General features: G+C 46.7%; 1 protein-coding gene across 1 annotated transcript in view; it reads left to right on the top strand.

Moving 5' to 3' along the window:
• MTOR (mechanistic target of rapamycin kinase) overlaps positions 1 to 25,282 on the top strand; it is a 123,315-nt gene extending 98,033 nt beyond the window's left edge. Inside the window, exons 37-58 of the mRNA XM_025285881.2 lie at positions 2,907 to 3,022; positions 3,933 to 4,050; positions 7,560 to 7,811; positions 8,489 to 8,589; positions 9,267 to 9,363; positions 9,724 to 9,822; positions 10,117 to 10,239; positions 10,454 to 10,636; positions 11,035 to 11,169; positions 11,378 to 11,552; positions 12,812 to 12,947; positions 13,557 to 13,704; positions 14,290 to 14,412; positions 15,766 to 15,848; positions 16,909 to 16,981; positions 17,424 to 17,498; positions 17,881 to 18,016; positions 18,654 to 18,719; positions 20,810 to 20,890; positions 21,168 to 21,248; positions 23,534 to 23,639; positions 24,331 to 25,282. Of these exons, the coding sequence (XP_025141666.1) occupies positions 2,907 to 3,022; positions 3,933 to 4,050; positions 7,560 to 7,811; positions 8,489 to 8,589; positions 9,267 to 9,363; positions 9,724 to 9,822; positions 10,117 to 10,239; positions 10,454 to 10,636; positions 11,035 to 11,169; positions 11,378 to 11,552; positions 12,812 to 12,947; positions 13,557 to 13,704; positions 14,290 to 14,412; positions 15,766 to 15,848; positions 16,909 to 16,981; positions 17,424 to 17,498; positions 17,881 to 18,016; positions 18,654 to 18,719; positions 20,810 to 20,890; positions 21,168 to 21,248; positions 23,534 to 23,639; positions 24,331 to 24,346 (2,523 nt within the window). The 3' untranslated portion in view covers positions 24,347 to 25,282. The remainder of the gene's footprint in view (positions 1 to 2,906; positions 3,023 to 3,932; positions 4,051 to 7,559; positions 7,812 to 8,488; positions 8,590 to 9,266; positions 9,364 to 9,723; positions 9,823 to 10,116; positions 10,240 to 10,453; positions 10,637 to 11,034; positions 11,170 to 11,377; positions 11,553 to 12,811; positions 12,948 to 13,556; positions 13,705 to 14,289; positions 14,413 to 15,765; positions 15,849 to 16,908; positions 16,982 to 17,423; positions 17,499 to 17,880; positions 18,017 to 18,653; positions 18,720 to 20,809; positions 20,891 to 21,167; positions 21,249 to 23,533; positions 23,640 to 24,330) is intronic.
• Positions 25,283 to 25,288: the final 6 nt, after the last annotated feature.

Here is a 25,288-nt window from a genome sequence, read left to right as displayed (position 1 = left end):
GAGTTGACCTCTTTTGTGGGTAGTGGGTTCTGTGACTCTAAATGCCACCCAGGGTGGGAGCCACAGCCATGCACCCAGGTCCTGTCTTTGATTGGGGCATACTTCAAAAGTAATGGCCCGAGTGTCCTCCAAATGTGCAGTTTAAGGTTTTTCTCTTTTGTTGTTGTTTGGGAGAACGTGTTTGTTTAGTCTCTGTTTAGTGTGCCTCCAAGGCCAGAGCACTTCTGATTCAAAGCCTGCTCTTCCTCCAGGCAAATGAGAAAAACAGAAGGTACTGGATCTGAATGTAGTCTGGTTTCCTTCCTATGTGTAGCCTCCAAGTCTTTGAATGTCTTGCCGAAGGCAAGCATAAGGAATATCTTGGCTAATATCTCAGCCACGGAGTGGCTTCTTTCAACATAGGACTACAGCCCAACTTCACAGATTATGGCCTTTTCTTAGGAGCCCACATTCTGGAGGCAGACTACAAAACCACATGGATTAAAAATTTAGAAATCAATTTAAAATTAGGTGCTTGAACTTCAAACCTGGAGCTAGAGATGCCACATCTTCATAAGAGTTCAGGAGCTACTCCAAGAAGACTGATTATTAATACTAACTGTGCTGTTGAACAAGTCACTTTACTTCTCTGAGCATTACGTTCTTCCTCTGTAAATAAGGACTGGACTCTGCCTTGCCTCAGTCAGGTAGACATGGGGAAAAGCAGGTCCCCTTCTGCAGGAAAACATCAGGCAATAGGTGTATGGCCAGTGTTCTTCTAGAAGAGACAGTTCACAGAATCTAGAGACAGTCTGGTTCCTTCTGTGAAACTTCACTAAGCCAAGAACCTAGTTCTTGCCCACAAGCCCCCAGGCAGTCAAGAGCCAGAAGAGTCTGCCCAGCTCACACTCAGCCTAAGAGAAGCCCCATCCTCCAAGTGAGTGATCTATCTGTAAGAGAGAAAGAATCATTTTTACCCCCTCCTCATTTCCTGGAGATGAAGAAAAGAAGGCGGTTTTTTTTGTCTTTTTATAATTATTTACTTATTTATGGCTGTTCTGGGTCTTTGTTCCTACACGGGCTTTTTTCTAGTTTCGGCATGTAGGGGCCACTCTTTATTGTGCGGGCATCTCTTTGCAGTGTTTCTCATATTGCAGAGCACAGGTTCTAGGACTCTCAGGCTTCAGTAGCTGTGGTGTGTAGACTCGGTAGTTGCATCTCCCAGGCTCTGGAGCACAGGCCTAGTAGTTCTCGTGTGTGGGCTTAGTTGCTTGCAGCATGTGGGATCTTTCCAGACCAGGGATCACACCCACGTCTTTTGCATTGTAGGCAGATTCTTTACCAGCTGAGCCACCAGTGAAGCCCCAGAGTTATCCTCCATCTTTGTCATGAGAGGTCAATTCTCTTTTCTCTTCCTAATCAGATTTAAGTCTAGTCAGTGTAGTTTCCATAGAAGAAAAACTAAAAGAATACTTACACTTCTCAGGTGTGGGAGGCTAATATAGTTCATTTTTCAAAGCCAGTGGTGAGGAATGAAACTAAAGGCAGATGTGAGGGAGACAGGTTTCTTGTTAAGTGTTAGAACATGTGTGTGTCTGCGCTGTCCTCATGTGTGGATTAGTTCCCTGGTAAAGCGTTGACACGTCATTCTTCCTCTGGGTAAAGCCCTCTGTCTCTTGATGCCAATTAATTACTTAATTCTTTATATATTAAAAGTATCTGAGGTTGGTTCTGGCCCCCAAGCAAGGGAATTTCATTTTCCTTCAGAGCTATCATTACTAACATGTTTCTACTTTTAAAAAGGAAAGGAAACCTTATATAATTTATAAGGAGATCATTTTGACCTTATTTATTTGAAGTGTTGGGTTTTTCTCTCCTTTCCTGTAACAGAGAATACATATTCTCTTTCATTTTCTGTCCCACGCCATTTCCCCTCTCTGTGTCTGTGGATTGGAATCCACTGTTTTTCCCACTTGTGCTTCTCCTGTCTGTGTGTTCTGTCTTCATCCTTGAAGCCCTTTAAAGAGTTTGGACTCCATTTATGATCATGATGCTGGTACATGTGGACATGGCAGGTTTATACAAGTGGCTTGTAACTGACTCCCAAACTTCTGACTCTGGCTCTACTCTTCCCTAGTTCCACTATCTGTTATGAACTCAGATGCCTCCTGCTCACATTGTATAAAATCATGTAAAGAGATGGAACTGCTTGAGGACCCTCTGAAGCCTTTGCTTCTTAGCCAACCTGTTCAACTAAATGCTTGGCTAGTGTCTTCCCCACTCCACTTGGATGTATGAGGGGCCTCACCCCCATCTCTGTGTTCTTATTTGGGTACTGAGGGTTCTGTCAGATCTTTTTAATGTATTTTATTGAAATATAGTTGATTCACAAGGTTGTGTAATTTCTGCTATATGGCAGTGATTTAGACATGTGTGTGCATACACACCAGGCACACTGTTTTTTATATTCTTTTCCATTGTGGTTTGTCCCCGGATCTATTCGATTTTTTACACTATAATTTTTCCTGTGCTACTGTCCAGGGTACACAGTGTCTTAAACAAATACTAAGGGTTCACTAGCCTGAAACAACTCCCAAGAAGTCTGATTTCCCCCAAGGCAGTATATTGATAGTGAATTAAGCAGTGATTTCTGATTACTTCATATGGATTGTTATTTGGGGAAGTTGGGCAAGTAGATTTTCTAAGGCTTGTTAAACTAGTAATTGCAGTTGGCCAAGGAGAGTTACTCCTTGAGTTAAAAAAATATGAATCCTCTTGACAAGTCCAGCCATCTCTCAGCATTATGCCCTCACCCCCTGTCCTACCCCATGCTCTAGGATGTTCTTTGGGAGAGGGTGAACGGCAGTTCCTTTCCCCTGGTGTTGGGCCAGACGCCAAGTGACTCCCTGTGCTTTGTCCTACTACAGATTGATGCCTTCCAGCACATGCAGCACTTTGTTCAGACCATGCAGCAGCAAGCCCAGCATGCTATCGCCACCGAGGACCAGCAGCACAAGCAGGAGCTGCACAAGCTCATGGCCCGGTGAGCTCGCTACGGCCAGGCCTGCCACACCCCAACCCTGCCCCATCAGCAGCCTCTGCCCCATGGTCATGGTCAAGGCTCCCAGAGCAGCCAGTTGCTTGCATCTCTCTCACCTTTTCCAGTGCTGCACAGTCTCTGCCACTTATTTTCCCAGGATCCAATAGCCCAAGAGCACCCGTGTGCTGTTCTCCTGCTGTCCAGCTTCCAAGTTAAGACTCCTAGCTTTCAAATGCTGCTGGTTTGATGTGTGACTTTAGATAAGTTACTTAACCTCTCTGTGCCTCAGCTTCCTCATTATATAAAAAGGGGATAGTAAGAGTTCCTTTTCCCTAGGGTAGAACAGGATGGTGTGAGGATTAGTGGAAAGAAAATGTCAAGCACTTGGAGCAGTACCTGGAACAGAGTAGCAACCAGTGAACGTTAGCTGTTAATTTCATCATACAAAGAATGAAGGAGGACGTTGCTGGCAATCCGGTGATCAAGACTCCATGCTTCCACTGCAGGGACCTTGGGTTCTATTCCTGGTCAAGGAACTAAGATCCCTGCATGTAGCATGGCACGGCCAGAAAATAAGGGAGAAGCCATAAAGCAATTGATAAGAAAAATTACTCTCAGCAGCTGCCACCCACCGAAATGAATTTGGGGAAGCCAGGTCCATTCAGACTTCAGTGTGCCAGTTACCTGGTTTATGTTAGCATTGACAGAGAGCAAGAAGAGACCATCCCTTAAAAAATTGGTGCCCAAAACCTGTCTGTTTTCCTCCAGGTGGCTGAGAATCCAGGTGGTTCAGTCATGTTGCCTCTGTAGACTGGGAGTCAACCATAGGAAGGCCATTGCGCTCCCAGGATGTCATCCTCAGCACGGCTCTTCTGAGGAGGGAGCAACATAGGGTTTGTTTCTCTGTTTTCAGATGTTTCCTGAAACTCGGGGAGTGGCAGCTGAACCTACAGGGCATCAACGAGAGCACGATCCCCAAAGTCCTGCAGTACTACAGCGCCGCCACGGAGCACGACCGCAGCTGGTACAAGGTAACCGGAGACGGGAGTGAGCCGGGCTCCCCACCGCTGCCTCCAGACGCCGGCCAGTGTGGCCCAGGGCGCTCACGCTTCACCGCAGAGCCTCGGTGGCCTGGTCTGGTACCATGAGTTTGATTTTGAGTGCCAAGAGCTAGTCAGTCAGAGGTCTGACTGATACAGAAAGATTGAGAGATTCTTTCACTTGAAAAAGATTTATTACACCATGAGTGTGTGCATGGCTGTGGAGATGCTGTTGTCTTTTTATTCTTTTTTAAATGGGAATATAGTTGCTTTACAGTGTTGTGTTAGTTTCTGTGTACACTGAAGTGAATCAGCTATGTGTGTACATATATCCCCTTCCTGTTGGACCTCCTCTCACCCCCTCCCCTTATAGGTCATCCCAGAGCAGAGCTGAGTTCCCTGCGCACTAGCTGTCTGTTTTACACACGGTAGTATATGTATGTCAATCCTAATTTCCCAATTCGTCCCACCCTCCCCTAATCCCTTGGGCCCACATGACCACTCTCTACATCTACATCTTTCTTCCTGCCCTGCAAATAGGTTCATCTGTACCATTTTTTAGATTCTACATATATGTGTTAACATGCTATGTGTTTTTCTGACTTACTTCACTCTGTGTGACAGACTCTGGGTCCATTCACATGTTTACATATGACCCAATGTTGTTCCTTTTTATAGCTGAGTAATATTCTGTTGTGTATATGTGCCACATCCTCTTTATCCATTCATCTGTCAATGGGCATTTAGATTGTTTCCATGTCTTGGCTATTGTAAATATTGCTACAGTGAACATTGGGGTACATATCTCTTTTTGAATTATCATTTTCTCAGGGTATATGCCCAGTCTTGGGATTACTGGGTCCTGTGGTAGTTCTTACGGTAGTTCTAGTAAGTTTTTAAGGAACCTCCATACTGTTCTCCATAGTGGTTCTATCAATTTACATTCCCACCAGCAGCACAAAAGGTTCCCTTTTCTTCATATCCTCTCCAGTCTTACAGACTCTTAGCAGCTTGTTTTCCTAGACCATGTGGACACACAGTTAGTCTTTGGAACTTTATACTTCCCTTGTAGTCTCTGGAACTTTATCTTCCCTTGTAGTCTCTGAAACTTTATCTTCCCTTGGGTCATCTGTTCCTTCCCAGCTTCTTTATGATTTCCATCCCTGCCTGCTCCTCATCTAAGAACTGAACTTTCTGTTTCTGTTGGAAAGCTCTGAGTAACATCCTGTTATATAATAGAAAATTTTTCAAGAAGATAAAGAAAACTAGAAAATGTATAAAAGCTTGACTGGTAGAGGAATAAGTCTTGGAAGTACACACCTCCGGTGACAGCATGCTTTCTCATGTTTTTTTAATATCTTTTCTGAGGAGCCTCCTGATTAGACTGCCTGTGAGGCAAATGTCATCCACTCCTTTCCGGTGTCTCTTTAACCTGCTAATACTCTGGGAATGAATCCCTCTGGGGTCAAAACCTGCATCTGAAGGCCCTGGAAACATCTACAGTAAAATTCTTGCCGTGCTTTAAGCATGTATCAGTCTGATCTGAAAAATGCCCATTTTGTGAAAGCAGCAGTAATTATTCTCTCTAGGACAGCTTCAGTCCAGGACTGGAAGAATATGTCCAGTGAACCTTTGACCAGCTGGAGCCTTACTAATTAGAACTGTGTCCTAACCAGATTACTTTCCTTCAACTTTTCTGAAAGAAATGAATCAAAGGAAAAAAAAAAAAACTGGCTTTAGTCTGGGCCTATTGAGTCTGTGCTGTCGTCTCCCATCAGTGATGCATGGTAGTCCCACGTGCCTGCAGGACTCTTTCTGTCTTGTTTGCTGTGACCCCCCAGCTCACTGTACATATACAGGTATTTGTGGATTAAATGAAGGTATGGGAAAGCTGAGCCTAGGTCACTGTAGGATTCTTATTCATCAAGTAGAAGTTGATTGTGATTCATCTACTCTGCTTAGCTGGGGAAATGGACACTTCTGTGTTAAAGCAAGGTTTTTAGCAAGGGATTCAAAGAAATATACCAGTTATCCAGAAAGTTCCAACTATGAGTGGATTATTTAATGTCTTGCTATCATCGCAAATTTACAAAGTTCCAAATCAAACTCTTCCTCATGCCCTGTGCACCAGGCAATGCTATCTCAAAGCATTACTACAGCTCAAACCCTCAGAGGTGTGAGTAGTTGGCACCAAAGGCTTCTTCTGGCTGGCAGTCACTGACCACTCATTTCTGACAGGCCCTCAGCCAGGTGTGAGGGACAAGCAGTGACCACGAGTCACCCTCCATGGCTGGCCTATTCTTTTAGTGTGCCCCCTTTCCCACTGTTCTCTGCCTAGTTAAGACCTCTGCCTTCACTCTCTGAACTTCTGCTCTCCTCCATCATCTGTTTTGTATCTGCTGCCAAAGGAATTTTTCAAACCCAGCTTTTAACCCATCTTTTTTTTTTTGGCAGAGCCATACTTTGTAGGATCTTAGTTCCCTGACCAGGGACTGAACCCAGGCCCTAGCAGTGAAAGTACCAAGTCCTAATCACTGGACCACCAGAGAATTTCCTTAAACTCTTTTTTTTTTAAACTGTACTTATTTATTTGCTCTTGGCTGTGCTAGGTCTTTTTTGCTTTTCTCTAGTTGCAGCAAGTGGGGGCTCCTGTCTGGTTGTGGTGCGCGGGCCTCTCACTGCAGTGGCTTCTCTTGTTACAGAGCACAGGCCTCTGGTGCACTGGCTTCAGTAGCTGCACAGCCCTGGCTCTAGAGTGCTGGCCCAGTAGTTGTGGTGCACGAGTTTAGTTGCAGCACGTGGAATTTTCCCAAATCAGGGATCGAACCCATGTCCCCTGCATTGGCAGGCAGATTCTTAACCACTGACCTTCAGGGAAGCCCCTTAAGCCATCTTTCAAAGCTCTGTTGGGAATTCCATGCCCTCCTGTGTGTGTCCTGAGCTTCAGGCACATGTCTATTTTCTGTGAACCACGCTGCTTGCCCACCTGCATCTTCATCCCTGTTCTTACAGGACATCCTTGCTGTGTCTTCCTATTCCCTCCTCACCCATCTGGCATGGCTCAAGACTTGCCCCAAATCCCTCCTCCATGAAGCCTTCCCAGCCCTGCACCTGGCGTTCCCGTTGTCTCTCTCTCGTTGCCCCTGTCCCATTCTGCCTATTTGTAGGTCTTTGAGCAACAAATGAAGAGGTCCTGAGTCAAGGCCCATGGCGTGCTTCTCTTCACAGGCCCCCCCCATCCTATGTCATCCGCCGAAGTCCCTGATGCAACAGATGCACCGCAGGATGAATGAATCACATTGGACTTAGTGAAACGCCCCATTCCCAAGTGTTCCGCTGAAGTGAAGTGAGGATTCGCTTTACTGACCACTGAGAAGAAAGGGCAGCCCTTGCTTAGCCTCAGCTGTGGCCTCAGACCCCTTGAGGCCCTTGATACCCGAGCCTCCTGCCCCAGCTCTTGTCACAGCCCCTGTGTCTGTCCTCTCATCCCACCCCCCCAGGCCTGGCATGCATGGGCAGTGATGAACTTTGAGGCTGTGCTCCATTACAAACATCAGAACCAAGCCCGCGACGAGAAGAAGAAGCTGCGACACGCCAGTGGGGCCAACATCACTAATGCAGCCACTGCTGCCACCACAGCGGCCACGGCCACTGCCACCACCACCAGCACCGAGGGCAGCAACAGCGAGAGCGAGGCTGAGAGCGCCGAGAACAGCCCTACCCCGTCTCCTCTGCAGAAGAAGGTCACCGAGGTACCCGCCCCCCAACCCCTACCCCCCACTATCACGGACTGACCCAGGCACCAGGCGCCCTGAGGATGGAGCCCTGGTTAGCCTTACAGGAGCCTGAGGCTCTGCTCTGAAGCCCTGGAGGAAGCCAGAAAGCATGGCTTGCCATCCGGTATTGTTTAGACGGTACTTCTGTATGTGTATTTGTGTTTGGGGACCTGATGTAGCCTCCGTGCTGAAGAATGAGGTCCTTGTCATGCCTCCCACATAGCTGAGCTCATTCTCCTAATGCCTGGCACCTGTGTGGGGGTGGCCTACACATCTGCAGCCCACTCTGAGCACAGAGCCCAGCAGAATCCACTGTTTTTTTCTGTCCCCTTCCACTTCCCCTGGGGCAGTCAGTTCAAGCTCTGGGGCAGCTGATAAGCCCAGAGATCAGCATGTTCAGGGCCTTGGCCCCACCTCCTCTGCCGCCCTGTCCAGGAAGCTACTCTTAGCCCAAGATATTAACAGTTAGGGCACCATTGTAGTTACAGGGTGCTTGCTACATGTCAGATGCTGATCTAAAGGCTTTTTGTATATTAACTGATTTAATCCTCATAACCACTCTTGGAGATGTGCTTTTTAGTGGGCTGTTCTGCCCATTTTACAGATGAGAAAGCTGAGGTGGGAGTGTCACTAACATACGTGTATTCCAACAGGATTTGTCCAAAACCCTCTTGATGTACACTGTCCCTGCTGTCCAGGGCTTCTTCCGTTCCATCTCCTTGTCACGAGGCAACAACCTCCAGGACACGCTCAGGTATCAGGAAGGAAAGTCCTGGTGGGCCATGTCGGGGGCAGGTCACAGGAGTCACCCATAAAGTCCTCTTCCCCTCCCCACCCCCATGAGTACATCCCAGAGTCGCAGCTGACTGGGCCTCACTCGTGTGGGTGAAATATGCAAAGAGGAAGGAGCAATGCCTGAGGACTCCGGTGTGTAACCTGTTATGTAGGAAGAAGAAGCCCAGCTCTTTCTCAGAGTGTTGCTAGAATCCCTTCAGCTTTTGGAGGTGACTCTGAGAGGCCCAAACAAATAGCACAGGCCGGTCAGTCCAGAGGCTGTCAGTGTCCAGCCCTCCTGCGTCTGGGGGTTTCCCAGCTAAGTGCCAAGTCTACTAGTTGCTGCTGTGTTAGAGGCAACTCTTCCTACACATGCAAAGCTTATCCATGGACTCCTCTCTTAGATGTGTGAACTGGTGGCATGGTGATCCCTCCCTGTTGTCTGGAGTGACATAGGCCTTCCCTGGGGATGGTCTGTGTCCAGTCAGGCACTGCCAGCCACCACCACCCCACTCCTAAGTGCTCCTGGGACCAAGCACACTGGAGCCACTGACCTGGGACCCCGCCAGCACTTCTCTTCAAAAGAGTCTCAAAGATGACAAAACAGGCAAAACCTGGCAAATTAAAGTTTCTATGACTTTCCTTTTTCTTTTCCAGAGTCCTCACCTTATGGTTTGATTATGGTCACTGGCCAGATGTAAATGAAGCCTTAGTGGAAGGGGTGAAAGCAATCCAGATTGACACTTGGTTACAGGTAAGGACACTGGGTTACAGGTAAGGACACTAGGTTAGAGATGAGGGCACTGGATTACAGGTGAGAGCACTGGGTACAGGTGAGGATGGGTCAGGTCTTGCTCGTCGCCTCTCTTGGAATCATGCAGTGTTGAGAGGAGCAAGGAAGCAGGCACTATACAGTGGTAAGGAAGCAGCGATCAACCCCAAGGTCAAGACTCCATATTTTCTTCAGTTCCTTTAGAGAACTGAAGAGGATGAACCATTTCCATGCCCAGCAGTATCTATCAAACCAGTTGCAAGAGCTGTTCATGTCTCAGAAGAATAACTGGAGTTGTTTCCACATCTCATAGGCTGCATACTGTGTCTTTCTGAATATCAGGTTATACCTCAGCTCATTGCAAGAATTGATACGCCAAGGCCCCTGGTGGGACGTCTTATCCACCAGCTTCTCACAGACATTGGTCGGTACCACCCCCAGGTGCGTGGAGACCCCGGGCAATTTTCTGTCTAACCACTGACCTTTGATTTGGCCATCAACCTTTCCTAAAACTGCTCTAGGGACACAAATGCCCCTGGGAGCCAAGAGTCCTGTCCTGCCCCCAGGAGGGTCTGCCCAGCTGGCAGGCTCAGGGACCCAGGGTCTTCTGGGAAAGAAAAAATTCCGCCCAAGGCCACACAGCCCCTGCCTGGTAGACTCGGATGAGTGTCAGCACCATGCTCTTATCATCCTCCTTTTACACGTTTGCAAACGCTCCTTCTGTGCTTGCTTCAGGCCCTCATCTACCCACTGACAGTGGCCTCCAAGTCCACCACCACAGCCCGGCACAACGCAGCCAACAAAATCCTGAAGAACATGTGCGAACACAGCAACACCCTGGTGCAGCAGGCCATGATGGTGAGTCCGGGCAGACTCGAGGCACCAAGCAGAGGTCTCGAATGAGACACCTGAGCCACCAAACAGAGGTCTCGAATGAGACGGCCTTCCTTCCTCAGGGCGAGGCCATGTACTCCCTCTGATGGCAGGAGTTCCTCCTGTTTCTCCGAGACGGGCCTTTCTGAGCTTAGCTCACCCTGAGCACATACATCCCTCTGTCCCCTTTCTGATCCAGGTGAGTGAGGAGCTGATCCGAGTGGCCATCCTCTGGCACGAGATGTGGCATGAAGGCCTGGAAGAGGCGTCTCGCTTGTACTTTGGGGAGAGGAACGTGAAAGGCATGTTTGAGGTGCTGGAACCCCTGCACGCCATGATGGAGCGGGGACCCCAGACACTGAAGGAAACATCCTTTAACCAGGTAGAAGACATGAACTGATGGGACCCCAAAGTCCTTAGCAGTCTCCTTTCCCTCTAACCTTTCTGCTGACTTGAATAAAATGTATTTTGATGGAGGGAGGTCACAGGATATAAAACACCAGAAATAGAATTGTCATGAAGTTACAAGAACCCTTCCAAAACTTTAACTAGAAAACCACAAGGTACCTCACAAGGCCATCTCGTCTCTCTTCCAACCTCACTTTACCTGAGAAGCCATTCTGAGGGTTGGGCTCCAGGACTGGAAAGCTGCCAAGCAACCCAGCCAGTGCCGTCCAGCCAGCGTACCCTCCTGAGCAGTTCTGCTGCCTGCTGGGGACTCAGAGTTGGGCTTAGTCAACGCAAGTGACACCTTGCGCATTCTCCTGCTTCCCCTCTCAGGCATATGGTCGAGATTTAATGGAGGCCCAGGAATGGTGCAGGAAGTACATGAAATCAGGGAATGTCAAGGACCTCACCCAAGCCTGGGACCTCTATTACCACGTATTCAGACGAATCTCCAAGCAGCTGCCTCAGGTAGGATCTCATGGCTCTAGCAGGGTTACCAGTCATTATAGTCCTTTCTGTTCCGCTGCCTGTGAACATTCTGATACTAAGTCCCCAGCACCTGGCTCCACTTCTATCTGCGGACTTTGGGACAAGTCATGGCTACTAGCAATCCGTTGAAAATATGTAAACACCATTTCAGAGGCAGAAAGCTAAACCCTGTGGTAACTATTCACAGCTCACATCCTTAGAGCTGCAGTACGTCTCCCCCAAACTTCTGATGTGCCGGGATCTGGAACTGGCTGTGCCGGGAACTTACGACCCCAACCAGCCCATCATTCGCATTCAGTCCATCGCGCCATCTCTGCAAGTCATCACATCCAAGCAGAGGCCCCGGAAGCTGACGCTTATGGGTAAGGCCTCTCGTGCACTTTTGGTACTTGAGTCTCCCTCCCAGCCTGGGGGACCCCTCCCCTCCTGACGTGACTGCTTGCTGTCCACACTGCTAACCTTTCTCCCATGTATTGAGAGTCGAGTGGAGGACATCCTTGCTGGGACTTCTAGTTGATTCCTACTGTTGTGCTTCCTTAAGTGAGGCCTATCAGCCCCACCCCAGTGCAGGTGGAAGGGAACCGTGCAGGCCTACAGCATGGAGGTGGGTTTGGCAGGGGGCCGGTCAGGGAGCCGATGAGGAAGAGGCTGCGGATGTAGCACAGCAGGTGACAGGCCACGTTGAGGAGGGCCACCTGGGCTGGAGTGTCCTTCTTTATACTTCACATCCTCTCTTTGCGGGGATGCTTTGTAAAGTGAACTTAGTGAAGCAGTAGTTCTGACAGTGCTGTGTGCTACCAGGAGGGTGGTTTTGAAGGCTTGAGTGTTCTGCTGGTACTCGGAGCTCTCGCACCTTTAACAGTACTCACGTTTCTTAAACAGTGATTATTCACCAGCAGTGGCGAATGCTGGTCCTTGGGTGGTTGTCTTTCTGTAGGCTGGTCTCTTCTAATACTAACATGCGTGTTGGTCAGCTTTCAGCAGCTTCTACCTAAAGGGACTTTAACGAAGGACTGTTTTCAGAAGCATGGCTGAGTTAAGAGGGCCAGCAGTATGAAGTGTATAATTATTCACCCCCGCCCTTCAGACCTAGAGGGCACAGAGTCCGGCAAGGGCTGTAACCTAGAAAGAGAGGACATCCCCTGATGCCATGGTCCAGACCAAGGGAGGGAGCTACTTCTAGAACCAGAACCTGGCCAGTTGTCAGGGGCAGGTACTCTGACCTCTCCCTCTTCCACCCTCTAACCTCCTGCCAGTGACCCCATTGGCCAAGTACACCAGGGAGCCCAGGGGATGTGGTCTCTAGGAGTCAGGCTTCTAAGGTCAGAGCAGAACAGAGAGTGGGTTGGGGAGTAACATGTAGAGTGACCATCTCTGGCACTTGAAGACAGAGCTTTTTAAAAAACTTTATATACTGTTGATTGGAACATCTCACTGGGGGACCATCAAAAAGAAGGCCATTCTTTTCACCCATTCTAGGGCACATTTCTTCCGTTTGTCAGGACAGTGTGACTGGATATGGTACGTGTCTGCCGACCTGCAAATGCAGCAGTGGTCCCCCAGCCGACAGGATGGAAACCCTCTGATCCTCACTGACTGCTCCCCGCTTCACTCCCCGCAGGCAGCAACGGGCACGAGTTTGTCTTCCTCCTGAAGGGCCATGAGGACTTGCGGCAGGACGAACGGGTGATGCAGCTCTTCGGCCTGGTCAACACCCTTCTGGCCAATGACCCGACGTCTCTTCGGAAAAACCTCAGGTATTCAGGATGCCACAGAGACAGCCCTAGATAACTAGAGAAATCTAGTTATTTCTTACTTCTTTTCCAGGTCGTCACTTACCTTTGCCAAGTAAATGATTCTGTACCTGACAGGAGGTCATCAGTAGCCAAGATGTCAAAGAGAAAGACTCTCCGTTGGTTTTAGAGTGTTCTCAGGGGAAGTCCTTCAGAGGACTCAGAAAGGAACATTTCATGGCCTTTAGATGGGAGATTCGACAAATTTGATGGGTTCTACGCCAAATGAAATGACAGCCCTAATAAGCCTTCCTGTCCTCAGGCTTCTTTCACTCCTCTTTCTGTTAAGAACATGGATGTTTAATGGGGAGGTCATTTTAGGCTTAGACGTCATCATGGGATTGTTCCCCCAAAGCGGTGAGTTTGTTAGGCAGGTTGGGAACACTGTGGTACCTTTATACCATCAACCCCGATTGTGTTTTAGGCTTTATGCTTCGCACCATGTCCCTCACCACATGCCCCACAATAGCCTTTTGTGGACAGGCTCATTAAAACCAGTTTGCATGTGCCATGAGTGGCTCAAAGGTCTGCTCTGTTTTCTGTTCATTGACCCTGCTTTCCTATGGGCTTTAGCATCCAGAGATACGCTGTCATTCCATTATCAACCAACTCGGGCCTCATCGGCTGGGTCCCCCACTGTGACACACTGCACGCCCTCATCCGGGACTACAGGGAGAAAAAGAAGATCCTTCTCAACATTGAGCATCGCATCATGCTGCGGGTATGTGATGAGGCTGCCAGACCCAACCCTTCAGTGTCTTGAGGGTGAAGCTCGCAAGTCAGTTCAGGAATTGGTACAGAGCTGTTTTCCTTGTTCCATTACTGAAAAATCTATTCAAGGGAATTAGCTATTGATGAAGAATTAATGGTATGAGTCTTCAAGCAGATAACAGGATCCTAAAGCCTAGCAATTAGGTTTTCATCACCCTCCATGAGACTGGACAGTATTTTACTCATCAGGCAACATATATCTGCTGATCCTAACATGGTACACAGAGTGCTGACTGGCTGAATGGGGAAGCAGGGAAGCGGTGTTCAGTAGTGTGTGAGGGAGAAAACTGAGAAAGTTTATGAACCTCCCAGTGCTCTCATTCACACTGAAGCTGGTACCAAGGCAAGGCCTGATGCTTGCCCCTTGTGCCCTGGCCCCTCCTGTGGTCCTCAGGTTAGAGTGGCCACTGCTTCTCCTTATTCCCCTTCTCCTTTTGGTGGCAATGGTGAAATTAGAACCCATCTCTGCCTGGCCTCAGAGCCTTGTTTCTTCCTGGATATGAGTTTCTCGTCTCAGACTTGTGTCTTGGTGCAGATGGCTCCGGACTATGACCACCTAACTCTGATGCAGAAGGTCGAGGTGTTTGAGCACGCCGTCAACAACACAGCTGGGGACGACCTGGCCAAACTGCTGTGGCTGAAGAGCCCCAGCTCCGAGGTATGGCGCTCCTGCCCCACCAACCTCCCCTCTGGTCAGGAAGGTTGTTTGCTCCTGTGCGCCCGGTGGACGTGTCCTGTAACGAGTAGCTGTAGGTGGTGGGTAGTCTTTTAGAGCAGAAACCAAGTGGCTGAGCCACGCAGTCTAGCTGTAGTTAGTTTCATGTTTCAACCATTGCTTACAACAGTATTTTATTAAGGCTGTTAAATCTTTTTCATATATATTATTAATTTCCTATAGATCTGGTTTTTCAGTTTTGTTAATAGTATGCTTCTAGGTTTGAAGTTTTTGTTTTGGTCTTGATGTACATTTTTAAATGTTAGAAGTTAATAGATTTTTTTAATCCTTTCTTTAAAGTTTCTTTGGCTTTATATTTAGAAAGGCTCGCTCTACCTCAAGATTTTCTTGTACTAATTATAAGATTTGTTTTTACATTTAAATCCTTAACCCAAGTTGGAATTTAAAGTTAGGGTATAGATTTTCTTTTTTTAAGGTGATTAACCAACATGACAGTATTACCAGGAGCTTCCCAGGTGGTGCTAGTGGTAAAGAACCTGCCTGCCAATGCAGGAGATGTAAGAGACATGTGTTTGATCCCTGTGTTGGAAAGATCCCCTAGAGGAGGGCATGGCAACCCTCTCTAGTATTCTTGCCTGAAGAATCCCATAAACAGAGGAGCCTGGCAGGCTATAGTCCATGGGGTCGAAAAGAGTCGGACACTACTGGAGTGATTTAGCACACACACAGTATTACCAAATAATCCATCCTGTAACAGAATCAACTTTTATTATATACTAAATTCTTATATGCCCTTGAATTTCTTTCTAGAATTTCCATATCATTGATCTTTTCTGCCTATTTATCCTCAAGTATCCCACTGTTAATACAAGTCTTTTCTCACTAGTTATTTACATGTAATTTTTTTCCAGGTAAATTTTAGGATCATTTTGTCAAGATTCCCAAGAAAGTGCCAATGAACTTTTATTGAAACTACATTAAATGTATTAAATAATCTGGAAGGATATTACATCTTTTCAATCTTAAGTGGATAGCCTTATATGGATATTTTCTTTCTTTCTTTCTTTCTTTTTTTTTTTATGGATATTTTCATTTACTCTAGTCTTTATATTTCTAAGCAAAGTTTAATTTACTTAGTCATCTAAGTTCTACACATTTCCAATTAAGTTTATTCTGAGCAGTTTATTAATTTTATAATTATGAATGATTTTTGTTCCCTCATACATTCTAACTGGTTATTGTTGGACTGTAAGCAAACAACTGATTAGGGTATAATTTGTATTGAAAACCAGTTAGTTTTCAGAGCCTCGGTTCGCATGTGCTTCTGTGTTCTAGGTGTGGTTTGATCGAAGAACCAATTATACCCGCTCTTTAGCGGTCATGTCTATGGTTGGGTATATTTTGGGCCTGGGCGATAGGTGAGTGAATTTGTTTCTTTGAATCTTCTTTCTCCATTACATAGTTTTCTTGAATGATTTCATTTTGTTTTCCAGTGAGCTTTATGACCGTTTGGTAAATATTTGTATTTTGTACTTTAGCCGTTTTTTGCAGCATCAACCTTAGTCCCTATTATTGTCCATGCCATCAAAACAACACGTCAAACTAAAGAGAAGAAAAACCATAGTTCAGGGGTACTTTCTCCATAGGTTGGTTTAATGTATTAAAAACCATATGAAATCCAGTTGATTTTATTGATTCAATAAACATTTATCAATCATCACTATGCTAAGACAAATAATCCTATTTCTATAATTAAAACCAACCAAAGTAGATCCGTCTGATATTTCTACATATTAAATTTCATCAAATGTACTGACTGCAAAAGTCATTTAGGAATGTTCAGAAATTTTAAAAAATAATAATATTCTGATGTCTACAATTTTTCTTCTGGGATCATTCTCATGCAATTATTTGAGAGTGAAAAAATTTAATCCCACAAAAATAATAAATTCCTGTTTTTAAAAAACTTAGTAGAGCACCTGTCCAGAATACCCAGATGATTCTGCCTGGAGGGGCTCAGGGACTCAGGGAGATGAGAGCCCATCTCGAAGAGCCTTGTCACTCTGAGATCCCAGCGCTGCCAGGAACCTGTGACCATTTATCCTGTGACCAAAGACCTTGGGAAAACAAACTGTCTTGGTATCATGGGGCAACTTGTGATTCACACAGATCAATTCTCATTTGAGCCCTAGAGCAGGGGTTAGCAAACTTTTTCTGTAAAGGGCCAAATAGTAAATATCTTAGGCTTCACTGGCCTTACAGTCTCCATCACAAGTACTCATCTCCGCTGCTGCAGCACAAAAGCAGCCCAAAACAATGCATGAACAAATGAGCATGACTGTGTTCCAATAAAAATTATTTGTAAAAGTTGGGGGTGGAGTGCTAGCTTTGGCCTGAGTGCTGTCATTACCAACCCTGGCCTACAGTCTCACAGACTTGGGGATTTGTTCATCCGAGCTGTTCTCTCCTGTTTCTCAGACACCCATCCAACCTGATGCTGGACCGGCTGAGTGGAAAGATCCTGCACATTGACTTTGGGGACTGCTTTGAGGTGAGCATATGTTCCAGAACCCAGAGGACCACCCTCTACCCTGCTCCAACCATTTAGGCAAACTTAAAAGCCCAAATGCCGTATTCTCTCAAGGTGATAGAACATCAGTCTAACAGATGAAGTATGTGCTATTTGATTCTTGCTGTTACAGGACTCAGAAAAGGAGATGCTGGTTGAAGGCCTGTGCATGATACACACTTATCTTTTTTCTCTCTCTCTCCCTCCCCACTCCCCCACCTTCTCTTTTTTTACTTTTAAATTTTTAGGTGTCTTAAATTATAGCGATAAGTCCCATCACTAAACTAGATTCACACTGTTTCCTTTCTATGCTCTAATTGAAATCAGTGCTGGTGATGCAAAGGAAAGCCACTTACCTGCACCTGGCTCCAGCTGAGGAAGGCAGTCTAACCAGTGGACCTGAGTTTTCCCTTATTACCCTTAGGTTGCTATGACCAGAGAGAAATTCCCAGAGAAGATTCCATTTAGACTAACGAGAATGCTGACCAATGCTATGGAGGTGAGTGGATGTTGGTAACAAGCTGCTTTGAAGTGGGACCAGTACAGCTATCCCCTCTCCAAGGACAGACTTCCTTCCTTGTTAGATCTCCAGCTCCGCAAATGCCCAGCTTATGCTGTAGTCGTATCCTCCTGGTATTTTCCATCCTGTTAGAAATGATCAGTCTTTAAAAGTCTTACCCAACCTTTACGCCAGACCTTGTTTCATATGAATGACAGTCCTGACCCTTTGCTCTGAGGCATTCCCAGCCTGGCCCTTCAGCGATGGCCATGTTATCTCTCTCTGAGTGGGGTGACACACCCTCTGAGGTGACGCTGGGTGGTAAGGCCTTCGGGAACCAGCGTGGTGACTTCCGTGGTGAGCAGCTGTGGCCCATCTGCAGGTCACGGGCCTTGATGGCAACTACAGGATCACGTGCCACACCGTGATGGAGGTGCTCCGGGAGCACAAGGACAGCGTCATGGCCGTGCTGGAAGCCTTCGTCTATGACCCCCTGCTGAACTGGAGGCTGATGGACAGTGAGTCTCAGCAAGAGCCCGGGTGCTGGGGTTCACCCCCTCCCACAACGGGCGTGGCCAGTTCACAGTCCTGCCCCTCTTCACACACAGAGCCCAAGACCCAGTACTCAGCTGCTGCACCACACTTCCACAGGGCAGCTGTGGTAGCTGGAAATCAATTTCAAGTATTTTTATTAACTAAGAAAACTCTGGTCATCAGTTTACATCTTGATTAAAACATTTTTCAGAATAAATAAGTACTCTAGTGACTTTTGTTAGGTTTCATGTTGAATAGCAGATGGAATTTTTACAGGATTTGCAAACAGTTGTGTTACCTCAACAGTGTCTTAGTCTACTCTTTATTCCGACCTCCTCAGAAGGTGTTTACTAATCAGAGGCGTCGTCTCTACTGCAGTCGTCACACACTCACTTGTTATCCAGTTTACATCGTCTGAATCCCACTCAGCCATATAAAATGCCCCTCAGGATCAGATGCCTTGCGAACATCCACCCATGTACTCCTGAGTGGTACATTTTTGGTTTTATCTTAGTTATGGCTTTTGGGAAAATTATATTTTTATGATTAAGGGAAAGTATATCAGCCAAGTTTTTTCAAAGTTTGAAGCGCTTTTTAACCTCCTTTTCTTTCTTTCCCTAGCAAATACCAAAGGTAACAAGCGATCACGGACGAGGACAGATTCCTACTCTGCTGGCCAGTCAGTAGGTGAGTGCTGCAGACTGTCCTTTTTGTCCAGGGTATTTCTAGAATAGGGCAAGCCTTGTCACTGCCTTAGAAGACATGACTTAAGTAATAAGCATCTAATGTATTTTTTATTTAATGACTCTCAGGAAGAAGTGGGTACCTAAAGCTCAGAAATTTTTATCACACTATCCAATCTTAATCTACATGTAAAAACATAAATCAATTAAAAGTATGTCTGAATTGGACTTCCCTGGTGGTCCAGTGAGTAAGACTCCACACTCCCAATGTAGGGGGCCTAGGTTCAATCCCTGGTCCAGGAATTAGATTCCACATGCCACAGTTAAGATCAGAAATTCCATGTGCTGCAACTAAGACCCAGCAGAGTCAAATAAATTAAAAAAAATTTTTTTTTAAGTATGTCTGAATATTAACCAGTCTTTAGCATGCCCGTTAATAGTGTCTGGGATAATTATTAGCTACATTACCTTCATTCTAAAGCTTTGGGAATAGCTCAGAAATGGGAAGATGGAAGCAGCGGAAATATACACACACTGCTACCTGAGCATCTAGGAAGCCACAGGAAACACTGTTCCCAGGAATGTGGTCCGCAAAGCAGGGTTACAAGAAGATAATGTGCCTCTCAGAGCCAGAACAGGCTCTGTGTATTCCCTGCTCTCAGACGTCTTAGAGTCAAGCTGTTTGACTTGTTTACCCTTCCCCTTTACCCCTTCCCCCTAACCCAACCCTTTGACCCCCACATTCAACAACATCCTACATAGTCATATTTAGGAAATACCATTGGGATGTAAAACAGTTAAATATTCTCTCCAAATACTTATGGAACATTTGCAACTGGTTACCAGCTAAGCCAAGTGGTATTCAGAGGTAAGAAAACAGTGTGACATACTGAGCATGCTCTGAGGAAGCACAGAATCCCAGAGTGTATATGGAATAATAGAGCAGCTCACTGCACTGTGTAGGCAGGTGCCATGTGGTTTGGTTGGGAACCAGGGGGTGGTAGGCCTTAGAAAGGAGGTATCACTCTGAACTGCGAGGGTTAAGGGAGCCCGTGGGGTGGTAGAATTGAAGCTGAGCCTTACTGGATGAGTGGAATCTGGATGGGTAGAAAGGAAGAGAGTGTTCTCTCCAGGAAATGGGCATCCTGGATCCATGTCATCCACAAATAGCTTGGACTCTACCCTGGACACCGTGATAGGACTTGGGAATCCCTGAATCACCCACAGTGTCTGGGGGCCTTGTGCGGATGACTGGTCTCACCCAGACTATGTGACACTTACTGGTATAACTCTCAGGGTCTGCCTTGTTAATACATTATTGGGGACTCCCATGTGCCGCCTGTGATATACCGAGGGGAGTCAGGACAGCTTGTTCTGGTGGCACCAGTGGTGTAGCCCTGGTTGCTTGTATGTGCCTCAAAAGTTAAGTTCCAAGGACTCATTAATTAAAGTATTATCATCACTAGCTTCGGTTTGAAGACCTGTCGTATCCCAGGGCCGTGTGTAAATAGCTTCAGAGTTCTGATTCTAGATACCTCTCCTGAAGGCCACAGTCTGCAGAGGGTGAGCCTAAAGCCTGTGGACTTCTCCTGAGAATTGATGTATAAATTCCTCCAAGGAATAACATTTCAGTCACATGTGTGATCCTTTGAAAGCTAGTTTTCTTTATGTTATGACCAGTTTGGGTCCAACCAACCAAATTTTGTGGCCAGATCTTTGACCTATGAGCCTATTCTGTATGTCAGAACATTTTATTAATGCTGTGTGTTTGCAAATTCAAGCAGATTTCAAAACTTTCTTTGAGGGGGTGGGTGAGTTGTGCCGTGTAGTTTGCGGGATCTCAGTTCCCTGACTAGGGATTGAACCCAAGCCACAGCAGTGAAAGCACTGAGTCCTAACCTCTAGACAACCCAGGAACTCCCTAAAAAATGTTAAATTCATAAAGAGCATAACACTTCCTATTTCCTTTCTCCTCTGAGACAGGTGGGGCAGGTGTTAAAAGAGAGATCGTACGTGAAGAATTAGAGCCAATACCTTGGAACAGTGGCTTCTTGGTGTTTGAATTTTCTGCTGATTTTTTTTGTTTCCTCCTAGAAATTTTGGATGGTGTGGAACTTGGGGAACCAGCCCATAAGAAAACGGGGACCACAGTGCCAGAATCTATTCATTCTTTCAGTAAGTCCAGCCTCTGAGGAATTGCATCAGCGACTAGCTCATTAAGAAAAGAGCAGCTGTGAACACCAGGAGGAGGGTCAGTAAGAGGAAGCAACAGAACTGCCTTTGAGCAGCAAAGGTCCCATGAATTTCTCATTATATTCTGAGGACAAAGATAGACAAAGAGGAAGAATTGCTCCACACTTACAAAAGTGAATATGTGAGAAAAACAGGGGTGTGCATTGAACCTGTTATGATGATCCAATCTTACTATTATTTCTGCTTTTGTTTATTCCAGTTGGAGATGGTTTGGTGAAACCAGAGGCCCTAAATAAGAAAGCTATTCAAATTATTAACAGGGTTCGAGATAAGCTCACTGGTGAGTGTGTATATGTGTTTACTTAAAAGGAACATAAAATCTCCTTGAGTGGGTATTCAGCCCGGTTTCCAGTGGTTATTGGTGCCTAAACTGTGACTCTGTGCTGCTAACTGGCGTGTCTCTGAGGCCATCAGTGAAGGATTCTCTCTGATTCTCTAATGACCAATGAACTTCCTTTAAGTAATGTTATTAATCTCATTTTAACAGCGAAGTTTAACAGTAAAGTTCTATTGAGTCCAAAGTCAGCCAAATTCAAGAAAATTAATCATCATGGCTTAATATTAGAGCAAATCTGACCACTTGGTTCACTGCCCACCTGTGCTCAGATAGCTGTTACGGAATGGAGAGCCTGGATGGGAACACCGTGCACTTTTGAACAGGAGATGTGTCACGTTGACCAAGTGGTGTGACATGGGGGTGGGAGGCAGGGAGGCCAAAGGCCCAGCACCACTGCTGGGACCCCACAGGCCTGTGTCTCTTCCTCTGGCCACAAAGTGACAAGAACACCTCACTCAGAAGGTGGTGAGGATGAACTGGGACGTGGGAGGCCCAGCACGTAAGCTCTATCATCAAGGGATATTGGTTCATTGAGCACCTGCAAGCGCTAGATATTGAAGAAACAGTGTCGGTTAAAAACAGGCATCTTCTCTGCTTTCATGGGACTTAGACTCTAAAGAGGAATACTGTTGTAAGTGGAAGAAAGACTAGGGCTGTGAGGACAGTAACAGGGGAATTTAAGTCCAAGAGTTCCAGAAACGCTTCCCTCAGCAAACTACCTAGGATCCAAAATTTTCTAGAAGTTAATTAGGGCAGATTCTTCCAGGTAAAGGAAACAGCATGTGCAAAGACCCTGTGGTAGGAGGCAGGATGGCAAGAATAAAAGGTCAGAAAGCCTGGCAGACCAAACTGCCCCCAAGAAGGTGAGAGGAGCACGATGCAAAGTGTTTGGACTCTGAGAGGGCCAGGGCCAGACCATGCAGGGCCTTCTGTTTTTACCCTGTATCTTGTGGGCAGTGAGAAACCACTGAAGAATTTTAAGGGGGTGGAGGGGAACTGGGCAGGTTTGCATTGTGAGATCCTGCCTGCTCTGACTGTGGGGGAAGCAGGGGCTGGAGGGGAGGAAGCGGCTGCCACAGTCAATGCCAGTTGGACAGTTGATTAAACAAGGATGGCAGTGGAGATGGAGTCAAGAGCTGTTTAGGAGGAAAATGCAAAGGACTGATGATGGGCCGTGAGGGGTGGGGAGGGATCAAGGGTGGTTCTAGGTCTCTGGTGGCCTTCTGAGAGCTCTGATGAGCCTGGCAGCCAGAATAAAGCAGTGGAAGAGAATGCGAAGTGAGAGAGAAGGAACAGAGACAAGTTTCAAAGCTCTCAGGAAGTCTGGCTTTGCAGGGAGGAGAGAGGACATAGCTGAAGAGGGAGAAGTTGGATAAACGGCTCTGTTTCCTTCAACAGGAGGAGGAATGTGTTTACAGAAAGTGAGCACATGGGCGGGCGGGGACACAGTGCAGACGTGAATGAGAGGCAGGATGGTCAGTATTGTAAGGCTCCTGACAAAGAGGAGGCGGTGGATCACAGTGCAAGTGAACTTGGCCTTAAATGGGAGGAGGGCCCACTCTCCGGGGTGATGGAAAGGAAGAAGGGGGAGCTCGTGTTGAACAAAGCTGGCACCTCGAACATTGCCCAACATATCAGGGCTCTGAACTCTGCCCTTAGTAAGTCAGTTGGCTCTAGAGGAGGAGATGAGGGCACCTGCTGAGGGTAAGGAGCCAGAGGAGGTTTGGATGCTCAAGGAGAGGAGAGAACTTTGTGGTGGAGATGGAAGGGCATATAGCCAGAGGAGCTGGCCAGGCAGTGCTGAGCGCCCATGTAAGGCAGGAGACTATGAGTGTGTGATGAAAGCAGGCAGCCCTGCAGGACAAGGGGTTGGAAGGAGAGGCTGGTAGGATTGAAAGAGGCTTCTTGGCCACTTGCCCGACTCAGGGGTGATTATGGAATAGAAGCCCACTGGCCAGATCTTTGCTACTCCTGCACTCTGCCCACTGTAGGACTTTACCTTCTGTAAACCAAGAGCCGAGTATATATTAGTGTGTTTATTAGTATATATTAGGTGTTTATGGGTCATGTGGAGGTGAATTTAAAAATCCAAGTATTATATAGCATTTATATTCACGTACGAGGGGGAACTGATTCAGGCTGTGTGGACAGTTGAGCCTGGCTGGGGGACTGGAGCTGGGTGGTTGGTACCTGGTGCACGCTGGACGCTTTTGTTCCTCATGTCCTAGGTCGGGACTTCTCTCATGACGAAACCCTGGATGTCCCAACACAAGTCGAGCTGCTCATCAAACAAGCGACATCCCATGAAAACCTCTGCCAGTGCTACATTGGCTGGTGAGCACCTCTGTTCAAATAAGCAATCAGGCCCCTACCCTGTGCCTCAAAGCCAGAGTCACAAAAAAGATATGGGGGGTTATCCATACAGGGAAATTGGGTATCCATATAGGGAAACTGTGTCTCAAATCTCTTCAAAAGTTTATACTGACTGGGTGTGCTCATTGTTCCAAAAAGGGGAAAATGGAGACATATGGATGTGTATTTGGAAGGCAAAACACCAAAGTGAATTAAAATGACATGTTAAATTGACTTAGATGAATAGGTGAGGCCCCCTTATTTGAGGAGTGGGGGTGTTCTTTTGGGGGTTTTGCTGTCAATTCAGAGATACAGGAAAGGCAAAGGAGAAGAAGCCAGAGGGGTGACAGAGAGGAGATGAAAAGACAGATTTATCATCCACGTTTGTAACCTCAAGGACCACTCTGGGGTCTGCTTTGATTAATCGCCTGAGGCATGCTTGAAGGTAGAAACTAGAGAGAGAGGGTGACAGAAAGGCGTCCTTGCGGGACCACAGCAGGCGTCTGGCCTGGGCTGGAAACGATAACGCCTGTCCTGCACAATTAGCTGTGGGAGATCTCGGGGAGGGTCCCAGGGGTGGGCAGACCTTGCTCTTTGCATTCTCAGTATATCTGCATAAAGCTTTGAAGAAGCGCAGATTATTAAAATATTCCTTTTCTCCCTGTCTCATTAGGTGTCCTTTCTGGTAACTGGAGGCACAGACGTGCCCACAGCACTTCTCTTGAGGCTTTTGTACTTTGGTATCTGCTTCCACTAAACTGAAACCATGGTCAGAAAGTTCAGCTCTGAAATGTAAATGAAAAGAACTACTGTATATTATAAGTTGGTTTGAACCAACTTTCTAGCTGCTGTTAAAGAATATATTGTCAGAAACACAAGGCTTGATTTGGTTCCCAGGACAGTAAACACAGTAATACTACGGAAATCAAGCCCTTGATTTTGGGGAACAGAAGATCTTTAACTTTAGAAATACGGGTTTTGACTTAACTCACAAAAGAACTCAGAAGTGTTTGCTGACAGGAGAATGGCCTAGTCGTTCCTCTCAACATGGACACAGCAAACTCAGCGCAGTCACAAAGCCTCAGGTCATGGAGGACACGGATTAGGATTCTGGATTGTAAAGACACGGAGAAGCTGACTTCATCGCCTTCGCCCATCTCATTACCTCACTGGTCCGTGGATGCAGCAACAACCCTCGCAAGATGGGCCAAAATGGGTGGGAAAGGTCAGTCTTCTGCCTCACCCGCCACGCTGCGACATATACACTTCAAGCCAAGACCCGAGCCACTCAGAGGAGAGTCTGTTCAGATCTCCCGGCAGCCTCGGCTAGGCAGGCGCACAGAGGGGATCACAGTGCAGTAGGAGGCCCACACTGGCCTTCCCGGCCTGGTTCTGGGATGTCTTCAGTGAGGTCTGAATGCCCTCCGTTTGGAGCAAGGCCTTGGAATACAGAAATGCTGTCATGGAGGTGCTGACAGAGAGAGGGAAGGTCTAGAACATGTTGGGAAGTAGGAGCAAAAGAAATCTTAAATGAAATGCACAAAGTATAAAGTGTAGCCATGTCTAGACACCATGTTGTATCTGAATAATTTTTGTGCCAATAAAAGACATCAGAATTTTAAAAACATGAA

The sequence above is a fragment of the Bubalus bubalis genome, chromosome 5 (assembly GCF_019923935.1).
Source record: "Bubalus bubalis isolate 160015118507 breed Murrah chromosome 5, NDDB_SH_1, whole genome shotgun sequence".
In the NCBI taxonomy this organism is placed as follows: Eukaryota; Metazoa; Chordata; class Mammalia; order Artiodactyla; family Bovidae; genus Bubalus; species Bubalus bubalis.
The sequence above is the reverse complement of the archived record's forward strand: the minus strand, read 5'-3'. Positions and strand labels throughout refer to the sequence as shown.